The 18,205-nt window shown below is 46.9% G+C and overlaps 1 protein-coding gene across 1 annotated transcript; it reads right to left on the bottom strand.

Moving 5' to 3' along the window:
• Positions 1–1,884: 1,884 nt before the first annotated feature.
• On the bottom strand, positions 1,885–15,167 carry MOB2 (MOB kinase activator 2; the record flags this gene model as incomplete). The annotated part of the gene is given in 5 exon segments (XM_010153519.1): positions 1,885–2,256; positions 3,501–3,625; positions 9,825–9,918; positions 11,066–11,226; positions 15,138–15,167. Coding segments are annotated over 5 exon segments (721 nt in total), but the record flags the coding sequence as incomplete, so codon positions are not given.
• Positions 15,168–18,205: the final 3,038 nt, after the last annotated feature.

The raw sequence follows: 18,205 nt of genomic DNA, 5'->3' as shown, positions 1-18,205 counted from the left end.
CAGCGAGACCCCAGCACAGCTGCCTGCAGGTTCACAAGGTACCCACAGTCTGGCAACAAACACGGGAGAGGTTTGGGCTCGCGCAGTTTGAGGTCATTTTCTCTCGCTCATTCCTCCACTTCTCCTGTGCTCATTTTTTATGACTTCTTCCTTATTTTTCTCACTTGCACATGTTTCTTCCTTATCTGTTGTGCTTGCACCCTTCTTCACAAGGGTTTTTTTCTTGATTGTGCTTTTTCTTTTTTTTTCCTTTCTTGCTCTTGCCTTCTCCCCCCCTCCCCCCCTTGCTTGTGTTTTTCCTTCTCTTATTTGCATTTGCTCTCCTTTTCTTCTCTCTACTGACTTCTACTACAGTTACAGACATCATTCACTAACACCTTCTAGGATTCATGCCAGGTCAGTTATTAATGATTTATGTACCTCCGGATAATGACCAAAACCAGTAACAAACAATTCTCAGAGGCTGCTGCAGATTTAACAGAAACACAACTGCAAGAATAATTTGGCATTTTCCCAGCTGGAAATGCTAACTGGAAGAATTCCGTGGAAAGGTGAAGAGTAGTATCACTGTCCAGATACAATACTGACAGAATACTGCATCCACAGATACTGTGATACAATATTCACCACAGAATATCCAGGCGGCCACTGCATTTGCAGAATTTAACTATGTACATGCAGGAAACCTGCTCCTTTCCAAGTGCTGCTGATCTTCAGAGTGCCTATCTTCAGATTACCTGAGGAGGAGGTCCCCAGCACTACCGGAAAGAGCAAGGAATTGATTATGTGAGATTACAGGGTGGAAGACAGACTCTTTATGAAGCTGGCTGACAGCAGGGCCAACAGCATTCAGTGGCGAAAGGGAAGCCGTATGGGTGGATTCCACCGACTTCTGACGCTGCAAACACGACAACAAAGCTTATGACTGATTGATAGATTTGTTTTTATTATTATAGAACAGATGAACTAAAATAAGCCAACAATATAATTTTATGCCAACAGCCATCTTTCTAGCACAGGCAGTGACTGACTCAATGTGCCCTTCTCCCCCCTCCCCGGGCCTCTGTTCAAGGGGAAACAAATGGTGGTGGCTCTTGCACTTGGGTTTTGCACTCCAGTGATCTTACTCTTTTTATTTATAGAGGTGTTCCTGGGAAAAGAGGAGGCGAGGGGAGCAGAGAAAAGAGTATATATGTTGTCGGAGCAATAAGCAGAAAGGCTTGTGGATCCTCTTGCACACTGACATCTTGTGACCAGGTAGGTGAGAACTGGAGAACCATGCCCACTTCCAACACAGCACTAGGCCCCAGCTGCTACTCTAGTCAATCCAGGAGTTTCTCCCCATTCCAAGCTAACAAAGGGCAAGATGCACTCACCTGGGGAGTTTTTTGGCAGGGTAAGGGGCAGTCTATGTAAAACCAAACTAAAAACCACCCCTCCCCCTCCACCCCTCCCAAAAAAACCAAACCTGCATTTTAAGCCACTTCAAAGTAAAAGTCACTTCTTAGAATATAATAGATTTTTTTTTTTTAAATGGCAGGACCACCATCCTAGAAAGACAAAGGGCTTGCACTCAAGACCAAAGAAAGAAAAACAACCAACCAACTAAAAAAAAAAACAAACAAACAACCACCACAACAAAAAATACCAACCAAAAAAAAAATCCAGAGTGGCCCCACTCTCAAGCTTGGCTCTTCTCTAAAACCAGCACTCATCATCCGTCTGACTCGGTAAAGGGAGGAGTGGACAGAAAATAAAATAAAATCGGTGCAACTTCTGGCCAGGCGGCGCAGGAAACCAAAGCTCCGTACAGCCCATACGGCTCCGGCCCGTGGCGGCAGCGGCGTTCGTTCGGCTCTCGCTGCTGTGTATGTCTGTATGTGTACATGGACACACGGAATATAGAAGGTTGTTGTGAGTGTTCGTTCTGACCCGGGGGGAGGGCTCATCTCTCTTTCACGTGGTTCTGTGCTCCCGCGCCGTTACCGCTCCCGTTGCCACTCCCGTTACTGCTGCTCCCACTGCTGCTGCAGAGGACCTCTGTGAGGTCGTCCATGATGGTGGTCTCTTTAGGGTCCACGAGGTTGAACTCCCTGATGAATAGGATAAAGTGTGTGTAGAGCGTGTTTAAATGTCCGTGCAGCTCCAGTGCCAAAGTCTCCTTAAAGTGTGAGGAGTAGATATGGGCCAGCACATGGAACAGGTACTTGCAGATCTTCTTCACTAGGGATTCAAATGAGTTTGGGAATTCCTTGCCTGCATGGAAGACAGAGAAACACCATGAAAGCTCCAGCTGCTCACCTTCAGCCCCACAGCAGCTTTGGTTTGGGCTGCGCTGTGGGTGAGAGCAACTAGCCACACTGCACCTTGCGGGCCCTGTATCATCCTCTCATCTTGTTATTTTTACAGGAATTCAGGAGAAGAAGGTGAGGATTTTCATTCGAAGTTACGTTTTAAACCCCGTGTTCAAACATCTGGAAGTAAGTGTAATCATTCTTTAAAACCACAACATTTTTTTGTTACCAGCTGCAAAAAGTAATGAGAGATTCTTCTGGGTCCTTATCTAGTTTGTCCAGGAGTAGCAGGTTTTTCCCCTGGAAGTACATAACGCTTGGGAGACCAACGCAGAAATCCTGCGTGGAAGTTACTGGCTGGAAGTGCACCTTGCCCACACGCGCAATCACTTGCATCAAAGGCCCTCCCTGCCCTCCAACAAGGATATTTATTAAAAAAAGGTGGCAGCTGGCTTACCAGAGACTGACTCCAGGTCAAGATGCCTGTGAGCAAGGCTACGAGCTTCGTGTCTGTTGTACTGTAATGTCCTGGTTCCCCAATTATCTGTGTGGAAGGGGCTCAAGACCCCCAGCAGCTTTTAGTCATGATTAAACACACCTACCCTATCTTCAGGTCTCTGGGTTTTTTTCCCTTAACCCAAGGCACTGCATGTAGCCACCTCACTAGGTTACAAATTTTAATTAAAGTTACTTTCCTGCTGCTTTTCACGTCTTAAAGATCACATCCTTATTTAATCTTTGGAAGGGAAGGGAGACTGCAAACAATCTGTGAGCCACGGCCTGGCTGGGCAAGGCAGACAAAGCACATTCTTGGCAATCCAAACCCTTAAAGCATCTGGGTTCTCAGGAAATCGTAAACCAAGAAGGTTAAATGTGACTAGCAGCAAATACACGCTGACAGCTTTCAGATTTGTCTCCTCCCTGAGCACAGCTTCGAAGAAATCAAAATGCTCAAAGAAGGAAATACACCGATGGTGACATACAAGCCAAGGGGACAGAACTGTGAGACTTTTAGGCCAGTTCATGTGCCAACAGTGCAGGGATTTCTTACTGCAGGAATGAACCCAACTTCAAATCTCCCTTCAAAAGCAAACACCAAACACACAGGTGAGAAAGGTGCCTGGTGATAACACAAGTGCTGAGTGGCAGCTTGCACCTCACGCTATCTGCAGAGGCACAGGAAGCACCTGCCAAAGGCAGCCGTACCGTATTTTGTTGGAAAGACGTCCTCATCCGTCACTAGTTTCTGCACGGAGCTCATGACGAAGTCTACGTACTGAGGAGCAGTGCACTTGATCTTCTTTCCCCGCTCATCATACCAGTAGTACTGTCTGTGGAGAGAAGGGACAGTGTCACCATGTTGTGTCGTGGCTCCTCAGCTCCACACCTCTAAGAGGTTAGTGTCCACGCACATAAAACAGCTGCAACGTCACCAAAACACATCGCGGCTCCCATGGATCCACGTCAGGGTGTCTTTCTACATCAAAACCCTTGCATTTCTGTTAGCCAGTTTTGTTTCTCCCTGTCAACCAAGCCCAGGAAGCCTGCTGACAATTCTCCACGGAGCTCTACTGAGGCAGGGACAACTCCCTGCCCAGGACAGGGCTGTAGAACTCCGCCAGAAAGCACCATACAACTGTTTTTAAAGGGCACTGCACAGTGATAAAATTGGTGTTCTTCTGATACTTAACATCACAAAACGCGTATCAGTCTTATAGTGCAATATTGTTAAACAGACAGAAGGTGGCTCTACAACCCCATTTTTTGTTCAGCTGGTGCCCTGAAGTACAGGCAACATTTTCAAGTGCTACAAATCTCGTTCCTGGGGAAAGTTTTCAGGACCCTTCTGCACATCCCTACAGCTCGCCTCAGAGCTCCGCTCCTTTGGTTACAGTTACAGACTCCCCAAAACATGTGAGTAATTTACATTTGACTCTCCACCGGTGAATAATCCTGCTGGATCTTAAGGAAACATTAGCATAGTGCCTGCCTCTTCAAAAGCCACCCATACTGCATCCAGGTAGGCATAATCACCCTGGTTAACTGCAGCCATCCCTCGCCTGACCGAGGAAGCTGAAGGCTACAAAAGCACTGAAGGTTTGTTCCCTTTTTTTCTGTCATGGTTAATTAAAGCACCTCTAACTGTTACCAGGAGCAGCTCTCCATCGCATTAGGCACACACAGTGAGAAAATGTTTTACAGATAAAGCATTTGGCAAAACACTTTTCAGTTTGAGGGTTTTTTTTGCCTATGTCGCTCCTGAACCCTTTCTTCACCCAGCCCAAGATCCAGGCCCAGAACACAGCAGAGGTGGGGTTTGCTGACTGCCGCTGGAAGCGGTTCGTGCATCACAACCTGCCACAACACGTGTGCCTGTGAAGGCAGGGCATCTGAGGTTCCTCCCACAAATCACTAAACAAGCCTCGTTGTAGCTGTAGACAAAAATACCACTTCAGCGTGGTGTTTAGCCACCTTTGGACACTTTCCTTGTTCTGGCACAGAAGATTGAATGTGTTTTTCTGTGCCTACCAGGACTAGATTGCATTGAACTGGAAGGATCTATACATGCCATTTGGAAAGGGAAATTTTATGTATATTGACCAGCAGAACAGTTCTGAAGCAACTAAAAAACAATGTAAAGTGGCAACTGAAAAGTTTGAATTTACAATTTTCGTTGCCCCAAAAGAGTCGTCAGGAACCTGAGGGTAGTGAGGTGAAGACACTAACGATACTGTTCATGTCCCAGGTCATACAAAAAGAGGGAACTACATAAACAAGTAAATAGTTAAAACTTGAAGAGAGGAAACGCAACTGAAAACTAATTCTGCAGACGCTTGAGGTTTAGAGGTTTTGTTTTCAGCTCATTTTTAGCATGTGGTGCTTGGTCACTGTTGTTTACTAGAGAGAGGACAGACTGCAGAAGGGCATAAAAAGGTGAGCAAATGGCTGGAACCAGCAGGAGTTAAAAGCTCTTTGTACAGCTGTGTCGGGCACCAGCACAGCATTTGGGCCCTCAGGCGCAGACCGTGTTCATCACGGCTTGCTTTATACAACCCACATAGAAGGAATTATACAACCTACTGCACAAACACAAGCCACCTCATTTGTCTAGTCCTGCAGTAAGCTGGAGCAAGATGGTCCTGGGCAACTCGGACTCATTTCGGGTCTTAAGACAAAGCTTGTGGCCAAGAGCAGGAGCAGACTGGACTGTCTGTACCCCAGCAGTTTTCTCGTGCTGCGAAAATCCTCAACTGCAAGATAGAAAGCATCGTTTGGAGCTGCCCTTAGGCACATTAATGGATCTGAATAATTGGATTTTAGTTAAAAGAAACAGTTTGGCAACTGTACAACTTCTATTCACTTATATTTCCATGTAAGTGAACTGCTGTAACATCCCACTGCACACCCTTTTTGCCTTTCCTTGAAAATCAGGCTAATGATGCAAAATAGTAATTTAAAGGAAGATTCGTTAAGGGTAAGGGGATAACTACAAGGATTGTCCTGTCGATTAGAATCGCCTGTCATCCTCATGCTACAAGTGCTGTGAACAGTGTCTTCGCAGGTCTTAGAGGAAGAGAGGGGCCCCTGACATGACACGAACGTCTCACACCTCGTCCGCTGCCCCCACCCACACGGGAGTTATCTGTCAGCAAGGCAGGAAGCGGGTCGGGGCCAGAGGGCTGGTTGGGCACAGAAACCAAACTGCATTCCGCTGCTGGCACTGTGACAGCACAGGCCCTATGAGGCAGTGGCTGGGAAGCAGAAAGGACAAGACGACAGCACTTAAAGGCACTTCTCAAAAAGTGTTCATATGATACAGATTTGGATTATTTCATTTTCTACGTAAAACTCCGCAAGATGTAAGATTCTCCAGTATGGAGAGCAGGACAACTGGCAGCTCCATTCTAAATCCCAGGGAGAAAGTACTATGGGTTTAACGGAGAAAAGCCTATGAAGCAAATAATAAAGTATGACACATACAAAGTCACGGTGCTGCACCTTAATATATGTACATGTTTTACCCCTTTTCCTCTAAAACATTCTGGGTTCGTTGGTTTTGATGACATAGAAGCCAAGGCAGAACACAAGTTACATCCGTATACAAGAAAATCTCCTGGAAGGAGGGAAAGGCAAATGCTGTGGAGATGATGTGGTCTGGACAGGAAGGAGAGACAGTCCTGCTAGAACTGTCTACAGACAGCTTGTGAGGAAAGCAGGACAGCAAACTGTATCGACGGCACGGGCCGTAGTACAGCGCTTGTCAGCAACTCTGAGTAGCTTTGAGGGTTTGGTAAGGGCGAAGCAACGTTTAGATGGGCAAAGAGAGAAAGGAGCCACCATGTATAAGCTTACTGCTTGGGGAACTTCCCTAAGAAAATGCAAGTCCTGCACGTTTGAGGTAAGATTTCTAGAAGGACATAACCCTGCACATGCAGAGACACTAAGGGCAAGGTAGTTGTGAGAAAGGAGACTGTAAGATTAGAAAAAATGAGTGATAAGGAATTATCAATTAAGGGATTTCACTGGACCAAAATGAGGCTTTTCACCCTTATCTATGTGCTGCCTAGAATGCATCCATCCTTGATGTCCACCTCAGGAGTTCTGTCACCTCAGGCTCGTGAACAGCACTTACATAGGCTCTCAGTTACCCCACTCACTTCAGCATTTTGGAGAAGTTTTGCCCAAACATCAGCTAGAACACCAGCTCACAGCTCGCGGGGCTTCAAAGCTAGTTCATGTAACAATAAGCTCTAAAGCATACCAAACCTGAACAGTAAATACTGCGTGCAAAACACAGTACCTGCTTTACAGCAAGTGCTAAACATACTAAAGAGCAGAATTACGCGATTCCCAAAGCAAGATAAGTGGCCATTCTAGTGTTTCTCTTGGCATCATCCCACCTTGCCAGCAAAGCTTCCATCTGTTCTACAAGGGAGACTGCATTTTGGTCAGATGGCTCTCAGTGACCCTAAGCAGGAACTGTCCTCCTCCCTGTGTGCAGATGGCTGTGCTGTCTCGTGCACAGACAGGGCTGAAAGCTGCATCTGTCTGCAGTTTGTCCTCTGAGATGTTCAAAACCTCACCTCAAATATTTAACTGCAACTGGTGTTTATTTTGCCAGCAAATCCTGTGAATTTAGGATTGAGCATTTGCAGCACATTTGAATGCAAAGTAACGTGACAAGCACCCTGCTCTGGAGTTACTCCACCATCTCAACCATGAATACAAACAGCCCTAGGTACCATGAGAACGGTGTGATCCAAAACCTGCCTTAGGGAACTGGGCAGGGAGAGCATGGGAGAGAACAGAACACGGACCTTCCTACTGAACTCCTTGAGAAATCGGCACTGAAACAAATGGCAAACTGTTCCCTTATTCCAAGGTTCTGTGAACCTCTGGCAATCTAATATCGGTAGGAGCTGTTGTATTCCAAAGCACCGGAACAAACCGAAGGTCAAATCCAGAGTGTCCATCAGGTTAACCAGCAGCTGTCCCTAATGTTCAGGTGATGCTCTTCACATGCTGGAGACAAGTCAGAGGCACAATAAATGGTATCAACTGGTGTTTTCTCCAACACACTAAGCGTGTCCTGACCTTACTTCGTTAGGGTCAGACTTACAGAAAAAGACAAGGGGGTGGGGGGTGGCGTGTGGCTCTGTCAGTCATAATTGGATATGAACAAATGAGCATCTTTGAGGCAGTTCTCCAGGTTCCGCTCAGGCGTATCTCTTCCAAAAGGGAAGAGCTAGGAAAGGCAGAACATAGGGATTACCCAAAATTGTTACTGGAGGTATTTGGAGAATGCAGTTAGGAGCAGGAGCTTTAAGGCCGAACAGCGCTGAGGGGTGTAGCGGGGTGGTCTCAGCGCTCTGCTCCTTCCGCAGCCCCGCACGCTTGACCGAGGAATGAAACACGCAGTTTGCAAACATCAATCAGCCATCTGCCCCCAAGTACAGGAAGATACAAGTCGTTATGATTTAGCTAAACACAGACTGTTTCAAGTACTTCACCCAAGTGTAGACATGCTTCCTGTTATTCCCAAACAGTGCCATTTCTCAGTTTTCCAAAACAATGGATAGGAACATTCTGCTATCGGTCCTCACTGCTAAAAACACAGACTACAGCTGGGGCCGCCTACAGGCCCTTCCTTTCCTCATTCTGCAGGACAAACTGCTTACAGAGCGCTCTTGTTTAAGACCCGCTAGAGCAGAATGGAGCAACGCTTCCATAGGTTCCCTGCCACCACTTCCTACTTCCCATCAGCCAAGGGGATAAACAGTTAAACTCGGTCCTTTGGACAGCCCGTGCTACTTCAGGAGTTAAAACACCAGAAAGCTGGGGAGCAAGCGCTGACAAAACGCCCATTTACTGATCACCATTTCTCACTGAGAGACATGCTGTTCCTCTGGAAAAAATCTGGGTCCAGCCAAGATTTATTACTTGCTGTTCCAGCCTGCTTTCACAGCCCCTAGCACAGCCCTTAATTCTCCACTGACAGTTATCTATCCAACTCTTCCATGCAAAAATATCCACCATACGCTTTCAGAGCACGCTCAGAGAAAGCCCCTGACGTTCACTTCAAGCGCACAAGACGGCCCAGTGCGTTAAACAAGGGTTCCGTTCTAAGCACTACGTAATTGCTGTCAGAGACCACACCGAGCTCTGGTTCTGCGGCATACACTCCCTGGGATGCCTGCTGGATGTGCGGTAACGTTAACTGCGCAGACTTCTGTTTTAAAATCCATCTCCACAGAATTAATCCCAGGAAATGCAAGAGGAGGGAAGGAATATCAACACATGTGCTGGAGAAAAAAAAACCACAACACAACAGGCTTATTCATACTCGCCTGGATCTCATATTCCATCGTGTTGGACTGCACTAATCAAGAGCAGGGGTTTATGGTAACTTTGTCTTCTATTCACCATGTACAGTAGAACTACAAAGCTTCCTTTCACAAGTGACAGCTAGTCAGTGTTAAAGAAGTCGACGAAGTCCTACAGGGGGGAAAGTGCCAAACCAAAGTGTTTTCCTTACTCTTCGCAGAGCTGCCACTCGTGCCCTCTGTGCCCAGGGGCTCGGGCAGAAAGCCAGCGGCACACGTCAGGCTGGAGGTTATCCGTCGGCAGCCTGGTGCTCTGTCAGCATTCCAGCTATCAAAAGCACCCGCGGAGCTTTTCGCAATTCGTTTATCCTCCCCGGCCTTCTATGGAATCCCAGCACTGTGCCCAGAAAGGGCAGTTTTGCCTTGCTCTTCTCACCCACTCCCCCCTCAAGCTACACACGTGGTCATTTTACTCTGATCTGACCTCATGAAACCAGCTCAGAACAGTCAAAGAGTCTCCTCCTAGTCCTCCCCAAGAACCAGGTTTGCACCACCCTCCGCTGCTGAGGGAAGAAGAGGATGTGCAGCTGCCACATTCTCCCCAAGCAGAGATCTGCTGTGAAACACTTGCCCGGTGCCATCTACTACCGGTATCAGCCACTCGGAAGGCTGCGTGGAAACCCTGTAGTTGTGAACATCGACTTACGTATTGCACACTGCCATGGTCTGACACGACTCTCCTGTACAGAATTCCGAGATGGTACTGTACTGTAAGTTGATGTGATGAAAGAAAGTTGTTGCTGAAAAATAAACACAAAGGAAAGGAATTCAGAAGTAAAATACTTTCAAACAGGAGTTATCCTCCAGACAGTGATTTAAATGGCGCAAGCGAAGTGACCTCAGACTTGAGTGTGTGTACAAATCTAAACACGATTTAGCTAAATGAGTCTAATGACGAACTGCAAAACAAAGAGCAGCACAGAATGAAAGCACTCGTTTGATTCAGGATGAAAGCGCCGCGATGCATCAGCTGTTGTTACCCACTAAGCAGCAAGACTGGAAGGTGTGTCCATCGTCACCTCCACAGCACAACACTGCCAGCTAAAGGCAAACAATTTGCTACGTACCTTTGAAGTCAGACTTAAAACATACAGAGGGCAGAAAACAGCACTAACAGTTGTCATTACGTATCTCCTTTAAAAAAAACAGCATGAAAACCAATGTGCTTCTACATTTTAAACATCTCCGGAGCTAATTTATCTCCTCAAGGGCACCTCACTTTTTCCTAATGAGTCTCTATAAACATTCCTAGTGTGCAGTTTAGTTTCTTGCCACTACCACATGCTGCTGGAACTGTACACAGGACTGGATCCTAGCTGCAGGTTCGGACTGGCAGATGAAGCAGAAGCAGAGAAAAGCACTGTAAATCAGAACTGAGATGCACAGATACAACATTTCAGTCGTGACTCCGAGTTCTGGCTTTCACAGTAATTCCACCAAGGCTTGGAAGGAGTGGGGAGAAGACATCCAACAAAAGACTTCAAAACTTCTGGCTTTAAGCATAATTTGCTTTACAAACAAGTCTTAATAAACTACCACGTTTACAATGCTTCTGGAAGACAAGAAGCCTGAGTTGGAAACATGCTGAGCCAGCAGGTTTAGCAAATAGTCAGAGAGAATCTGCTGATCCTCAGAAGAGCATAAAAACCTTTAATGCCCCCAGTGCGGCAGTGAGGGAGTTGGAAGGAGGAAAGGCATCAAGGCTTCCATGCTGCTGAGCACAGTTGGTATGTGCGTAAGAGAGCTTAATTACTATTCAAGGTATAATGACATGCATTATGCAGTAAGCGTAAACAGTCACTGACTGTTTTTCCAAGCACTGAAAACAGTAAAAAGAAACTGAATGAATGCGGACAGCAAGCCCAGAGCTATGATCACAATACTCACTGTTGCTGGCTAGCCACTCATTGAGGTCTATTTCTCGTGGTAACATCACTAGCTCCTTAAATTCGAAGTCAGTAATTCTGGATTTTGTGTATTCTGGCTCTAGGTAAAGTTTCTTCTCCTCTGGTGCTGGCTTTTTACCATTTGGCTTTCCCTTGGACTTCCTGCAAGAGATTACAAAGAAGACAGGTTACATTTACTGTCGATGAACAGCTACAGAAACCCGAAAGAAACTGTTTTATTTAAACTCCTGTGTTTGTGTTCACACTGCTCCTCCAGCCTTCCCTCCCCTTAGCTTCATTTCTTTAATTAAAGCAAAAGAGAGTTGCTTAAAAAGCGTATTTGAACTCAGCCACCTCTTTCAAGTACCGTTAGTTCTGAATGGCATTAAGAAACTTGAGCTGCTCCATCTCCACTGCTGTTTTGTCAGCGTGGATTGCAAACTGTCGGGAGAGGGACAGCCTCTTCACGCCTGTGAACAGCCGGTGCTGTGCCCGAAGGAGCTGCTCTAACGCGAGCGTCCTAACGGTCTGCTGCGTCACAGGTAACGGTCACCTGCCAACGGGACTTTCGTGGAGGGACAGCAGAGTGGACTGCTGCAAGAAGATGGGTGTCCGTTGGAAAAACGCTCTTACCACACCACGTGCTGGCACTGCTCACTCAGAGCTACAGCACCCTCACTACTCCAGCCTCTCTTCTCTGGACACAAGCAGCTGTGACTCCAGCACGACGCACGGAGAACTCCAGAAACACCTGCTTTCTCACTCCCACCATACTCGAGACAAACACCCGAGTTCTTTTTTTTTCCAAAAATCCTTTAAAACCCAATGCATTACAAAATAACCTTCCTTTGGGATGTATAAAAGCATACAAACCACATTCCATAAAATGCATTTATCTCCACGGTGCACTGTGACTTTTCATCTCTGTTTCTAAAGCGTCTGTGGTGAACACCGGTCTTCCTCCCGCGCGTTTTCAACACTCTCAGACTAGACTCAACCCAACCCCTACTCCTGGGCCGGGGGTTCAGTAAGGACTTTGGAGGAAGGACGGCGGGTCAGCACTTTGGTTTTTCAGGCCGTATGGTCAAACACTGCGTATCTGTGTGTTTCTACCGTTAAGAAATCCACCTAACCAGAGACAAAAGATCTGTGTAATGGTGAGGGACACGTGCAGTACGGCAACACTTGCTGTGCACTATCACATGAATACATGGAGGCGGTACCGGGATGTTTTAATGTCAGGTTTTCTTGGTTAAAGTGGCACTTAAGGATCTGTAAAACCAGACTAGGCCATCTCTGCAGATGGCTGCATTGAGTTTGATGCCAAAACTCACGTAGGTCCCATCACCTCTCACGCTGGTTCGTAAAACACTTTAAATAACCTTCCAGCTGTGGCCCTGTGAGATACATGCAGGCGTGCTTTCTGCCGTGAGGATGGGAGGCACATCCTTCCTGGAATGGTGTTTGAGGTGTCAGTGCGTTCCCCAAAGAAAGCATGACTGTTCAAATTTCTGTCTTTATGGGTTCTTTACTGATCTGTGCATTAAACCCATTTTCAGAAGGACTCGTCATCCACGTCGTCGACACTGCCGTAGGGAGAGACTGAGACGTGCCCTGCACAAGAAGGGAGTGCCCTAACTCACTGCAACTCAGTCACCAGCACTGCCCCTGCTCACTGTCCTGAACTTGCACTGAGTCCTGTCACACTTCTAACAAGTAACCTAACACCGGAGGGACTTCCAAGACTTCAGGAAGACCATCATCAAGGAAAAGGGTGACAGCGGCACAACACACACACCCTCACAATGTATTTACAAACCCCACTGCAGGAGGTCTCTGGAAGGGAAAAGGTGGCCACACTGTATTTCTACATGTTAATGAGAAAGGTGGATGAAGGTTACTCTAACCATGAAGGTTAGAGGATGCCTGTGACACGGAGTATCTTTTTAAGGGATACAAACATACAGCATGAGAATAAACTCCAACCAGTGTATGCGAAGATGAACGCAGCCCACCGCTACTGCTGTGCACTACTGGCCTTTTTCCACAGCCGTGCATTCCAGTTCCAATGACGCCTGCGAGACCTGTCCCTTACGTTACTGAACGGAGTGACCTGGGCCGATTCTCACAGCTGCTCCACAAAGGGACGTTTTACAACACACCAAGTCAGGGGTTCCTCAGTGCAAGGCTCTTCATGCAGAGAGGTCGCTCAGTTAGAGCAACACCTCCTGGTCATCAGCAAACCCTTACATCTGCTGGATCTCCTCTGGACCTCACCATGTAAAAATAAGCTACAGATAAGAAAGAAGAGTCCATGGAAGCAAGAACTGCGAGAGCACCTTAAAGGTATTTAAAGAATCTATGAAATACATAATTTATGCTTGGACCTGAGACTTCAGATTTTTGTAGAATTTGACATGATATTCAAGAAAAATATAATAGCATAAAACAACAGTCGCACTCGACTTCAGAGCAGATGAAGCAACATGTTTGACCTCTTCCTTTTGCAGGAATACTGACTTGGAACTACCTTACCCTGGCAGTCAACAGCATAAATCCAGTTGAAACTATGCACTTGGCCCTGAGCTAGGAAAAAATACTCCAGGCCACTGATTTGCTTAATTCCCAGCACAGGCTACCTTACTCCTACACTGCTGAAACCAAGCCTGGCACGATCCATTCAGCACCTTCATGCCTGCTGGGCCTCCGACAATATTAAGGTCTATTCAGAATATACTCTTTAAGGCTTTTTCCAGCTGGTTGGGTTTAGTGGGTTTTGAGTCTGGTTGAGGGGGCAGGGTTCAGGGATAAGTTGATTTTTTAAGAAAATTACAGTTCCAGTTCAACTTCAGAGACTGGTTCCACAAACTGCATTAACCACACCTGGGGAGGAAAGTTATCAGTAAGAAGTAGCTTGGATAGACCAGAGTGTGTGTCTTTGCTTTACTTCAGGACATGTAAACCAAGGGCCCCAGGTTAGGGCTGTGCCACGTCAGCTAAGAGCAGTCTTCCGAGAGGAGGAGGAGGGGAGAGAGACAAAGAGGTCAAAGACGGTCTGTCACTGAGCCAGGCTGTGGAGGGAAACCACAGAAGGAAGGCAGACATCAGAGGCTGAGGCAAGCCTCCAGAAATTAGAAATGGAGAGCGTGAGCCTCATTCTCACTTCAGAATCTTCTCCCCAGCTCAAGAAAATAAAGAAAAATTTAACACTACATGTATTTCATAAGTTTGCAAAAACTCTACAGCATCCTTTTACAAAAACCAAAACCCCTCGTGTCCACACCAACATCAGTTCTCTGTCAGATCAGCAGATGCACCCCCTTTGCGTCTTTGCAGCAGACTCTCTCAGTCTTTCCACAACTGCCGTGTGCTGGAACTGGAGGATTTCAAACAAAAGCTTCCTGAAAGATCCCATCTCTGCCCCTTTCCAAAGCTTTGGCTCGGTTTAAAAAAGAACCTGACTTGCAAGTATCGTCACTAAACCTGCAAAATGCCCATTAATCCCCGATATCGAAGGCAAAATGCCCATAATCCCTGATATCGAAGGGTTCATTCACACCACTGAAACCTGACTGTCAGATCACCATGTGAAGCACAAACTTCTTCTTAACCTTTTGCAGCTGCTGAGGGCTAAAGGAAGACCGGAGATCTTGTTTCTACCAGCAGAGTCTCAAGACCTGCACGCAGTCCAGTTGGGATACTACATGGTCCAACTGTTCTAAGTACAAACTAAAAAAAAAATATAGTCTTAAAAATGTCAAGTTTTGAGCTGGAACACATATCTTCCCTCAATAAGCAGAACTTAGGTTATGAAGTCAGAGTTGCTCATAGTAACCGAGTCATCACAGACTCACAAAGGTTGGAAAAGACATGTAAGATCACCCAGTCCAACCATCAACCCAACACTCCCGTGCCCACTAGACCGTGTCCTCAAGCGCCACGTCTACCCGCTCCCTGAACACCTCCGGGGGTGGTGACTCCACCACGTCCCTGGGCAGCCCCTTCCAGTGCCTGAAATGTCATGGTCCGTCTAGGCTGTAAAACCGTGGGTTTAGTTTGGAAACTGTCAACACTACAGCATTTCCCCTACAGACTTAACAAAGCTGGAGCATACAGCAGCAAGGAAAAAAGAGTTTTAGAAACAACAAAGAATCAACAAAGAGCAGTTCCATATACTAGATAAACCAAGGCTCATGCGTTCAGGATCACCAGAATTACCACACAGTTTACGAGTTCACTCCCTTCCTTCTGCTCTCCCCCACCTCCCAGGTCACTGTCATTTCAAAGACTTGTAAGAAAACACGATCTACCCGGAACCAATTCCAAACGTGCGAAGCACAGCATCCGTTGTGTTATTTGGTGGAAGCTTTTCCCATTTAGGATGCCTCCCTCAATTTTTCATTTCACGTTTAAAGTACACAAATACAGAAAACTACCTGTAGCCGTTTCTGCGATGTCCCAGGACACCCCTGTAAGTGAAGGCCGTGCCAGTGAGCACAAAGCAGCGTGTTGAGCGACAGCTTTCACTGAAAGGAAAAGAGGCAGGAACAGTAGAGTTCTACTGTTCTAGTCAGGAAAAACCAAAATCCATCACCTGTATTTGATTATTTACTGGAAAACATAACTCAACGTCAGATAAGACCGCATCCAGACACTACTACAGGCACCCTAAAGCAAACTGAAGTCTCAATTCATGCTTACCTGTGTTTTTCTTTAAAAATAAGAGACTTACGCTAAATGTCCACATCAGATCAACTCTGTCTCCAAAGCAGCTGGAGGAGTAGCAGTTGTGCTACAGTTTGGTCAAGGGGTTAGACCAAAACCTGCCTATCAGTGCTTAACCAGCAAAGCACCTTTAGGGAATCCAAGGAGAGAGCACCCGGCAGTTCTTACTGACAGGCAAACCAGAGCACAAACCGATTCTTCGGGTACACCCCAGGATAGGTTTGCGTTTGGCTGGTTTTAGGCACTCAACCGAGTACGATGCCAACAGGACAAGCGCGAAGGGAGACGGCAGAAGAGAGGTCACTCGTCTGAAATCTCAGAAGAAGCTTCAGCAAACCACCTGCAGTACATTCGCTGAGGCTTCTCGCAGGGCTCCCATGCTCAGCCTTGTGTTGAGCTAGCACAGCCGCTGGAATTCTGCCTGGACTTCACCAGAGAAAGAGATGTGTAAGACACTCCACCAAGTGACAGGCCCTCTGGGCCGTGATGATTTTTCCCCCCTGGTCTAACTGCTTTGTTGGGAACAAGTAAAACTGCCAATTTCCTAGCTTGTTGTCTTATCCCATCGCAGTTAATAAAGACACTCCTCGAATCCCTCTCTCTCATTTCCTTCTTGATCAGATGCCCAGTAGTGTCTTGCTTTAAAAAACCCCACACTTTGGAGCATCTTCAAAGCACCATCCAGGTTATTAATTTAGTTTTAAAATCACATAAGGAAAGAATTATTCCCGTATTGTGGCAGAAACCGGCCATAAGGTTCAAAGTTTATTCATGACACAAATACTGAAGAGGTGCTTAAGTTCATACTGATGCGGTTTGTCTGGAAAGAAGCACGTGCACTCTGATTCAGTATCAGACAGCACGCCCGCTACGAGGACACGCTGCAGAGCCTGACAGAGTTCACATCACTCTGGGATCGTACCAGGCATCCGTGGTTTTGGTCCCGAGAATCTTTGTTCCAAGGCCGATCACACAGAGGTGTTATTTCATGCCGAGCTTCCCTAAACTGACCATGCAATTTAAGATGATCTCTACCGATTCAGGATTCCCCTTCCCCAGAGGGAACCAGCACAACTCTAATGATTTCCAGCTCCCTCCAGCACGCTGTGCAGGTCCTTACGCTGCGTCTGAAACGCATCTCTTCAAGCACCAACGATGATACTTTGACCACCACCATCTCCCACCCTTCACACCCAGCCTGGCTGAGTGGGGGGTCTCTTTTTTAAATACAAGTCATCAGTGGCTTTTCTCTTCTTAATGTGGCACATTTAAGGGGTTTTAGAACCAGATATAAGAGTAACTAAGTTTATTTAAAACCCTATAGTGGTGAGGAGCAGACCTGCAGCAGAACTCCAATCCCTCTGCACCCTCTGGATCACGCGCCACGTTCAGGTTCCAGCCCAGCCTCAAACACACTCGTTTCCCTTTAAAAACTGACAGGTCCAACAGTCCCTAAGCAGCAAATTTGTCTCTGTTTGCAAACCCCAAAAGTCACAAGCCATCTCAAGTCTGCGGGGACGAAAAGGGCCACTGATTACGGTCCTTACGGAGCAGATCCTCCTGGAAACTATGCTAAGGCACGTGGAAAATGGGGTGACTGGTGACCCCTGTCACTCAGGGGACAAGGAATCACCCGGATGGTTGCACTCAGTGGCGGTCAACAGCTCGATGTCCGAGTGAAGAGCAGTGACGAGTGGCATTCCTCAGGGATCAGTGTTGGGACAGGCACTGTTTAACATCTTTGTCGGTGACATGGATGACAGCATTGAGTGCCCCCTCAGCAAGTTTGCCGACGACACCAAGCTGGGGGGCGCGGTCAACACGCTGGAGGGAAGGGATGCCATCCAGAGGGACCTGGACAGGCTGCAGAGGTGGGCCACTGCCAACCTCATGGAGGTTAACAAGGCCAAGTGCAAGGTCCTGCACCTGGGTCAGGGCAATCCCAAACACAAGCACAGGCGGGGAGGAGAATGGATGGAGAGCAGCTCCAAGGAGAAGGACCTGGGGGCGTTGGTGGATGAGGAGCTCAGCACAACTGCCAAAGCTTGCACCTTACAATTTGTATGGTTCACAATCTGAAAAATCTGGGGGCTGAAATGGTACATTCCCAACTAAAACATTTATGTGGAAAACTTAAGAGCCTCCAACAGCAGCACCATACACCACCTCACCCAGGTGCACCTTTACACTTCCAAACTACCAGGTACACCAAACTATCTCTGCCTTTGATTTTCCATCCTGTGCCTTCTCCTTTCTTCTTGGAATGTCACGTTTTAAAATAACCTCCACTGATGAAGTATTATAGTGAGGTGCCCCTGCCAAAACCTACTTTCTGGTAATCTGAGAATGAGGGTTAGCTTCTTAAAGCCAACACAGAATTAGAGGGGCAGTAAGCCAACGCTTTGTGTCTTTTAAG

Source organism: Eurypyga helias, unplaced genomic scaffold (genome assembly GCF_000690775.1).
Source record: "Eurypyga helias isolate BGI_N326 unplaced genomic scaffold, ASM69077v1 scaffold11946, whole genome shotgun sequence".
Lineage (NCBI taxonomy): Eukaryota > Metazoa > Chordata > Aves > Eurypygiformes > Eurypygidae > Eurypyga > Eurypyga helias.
Note: the sequence above shows the minus strand (reverse complement) of the source record. Positions and strands in the feature narration are given on the sequence as shown.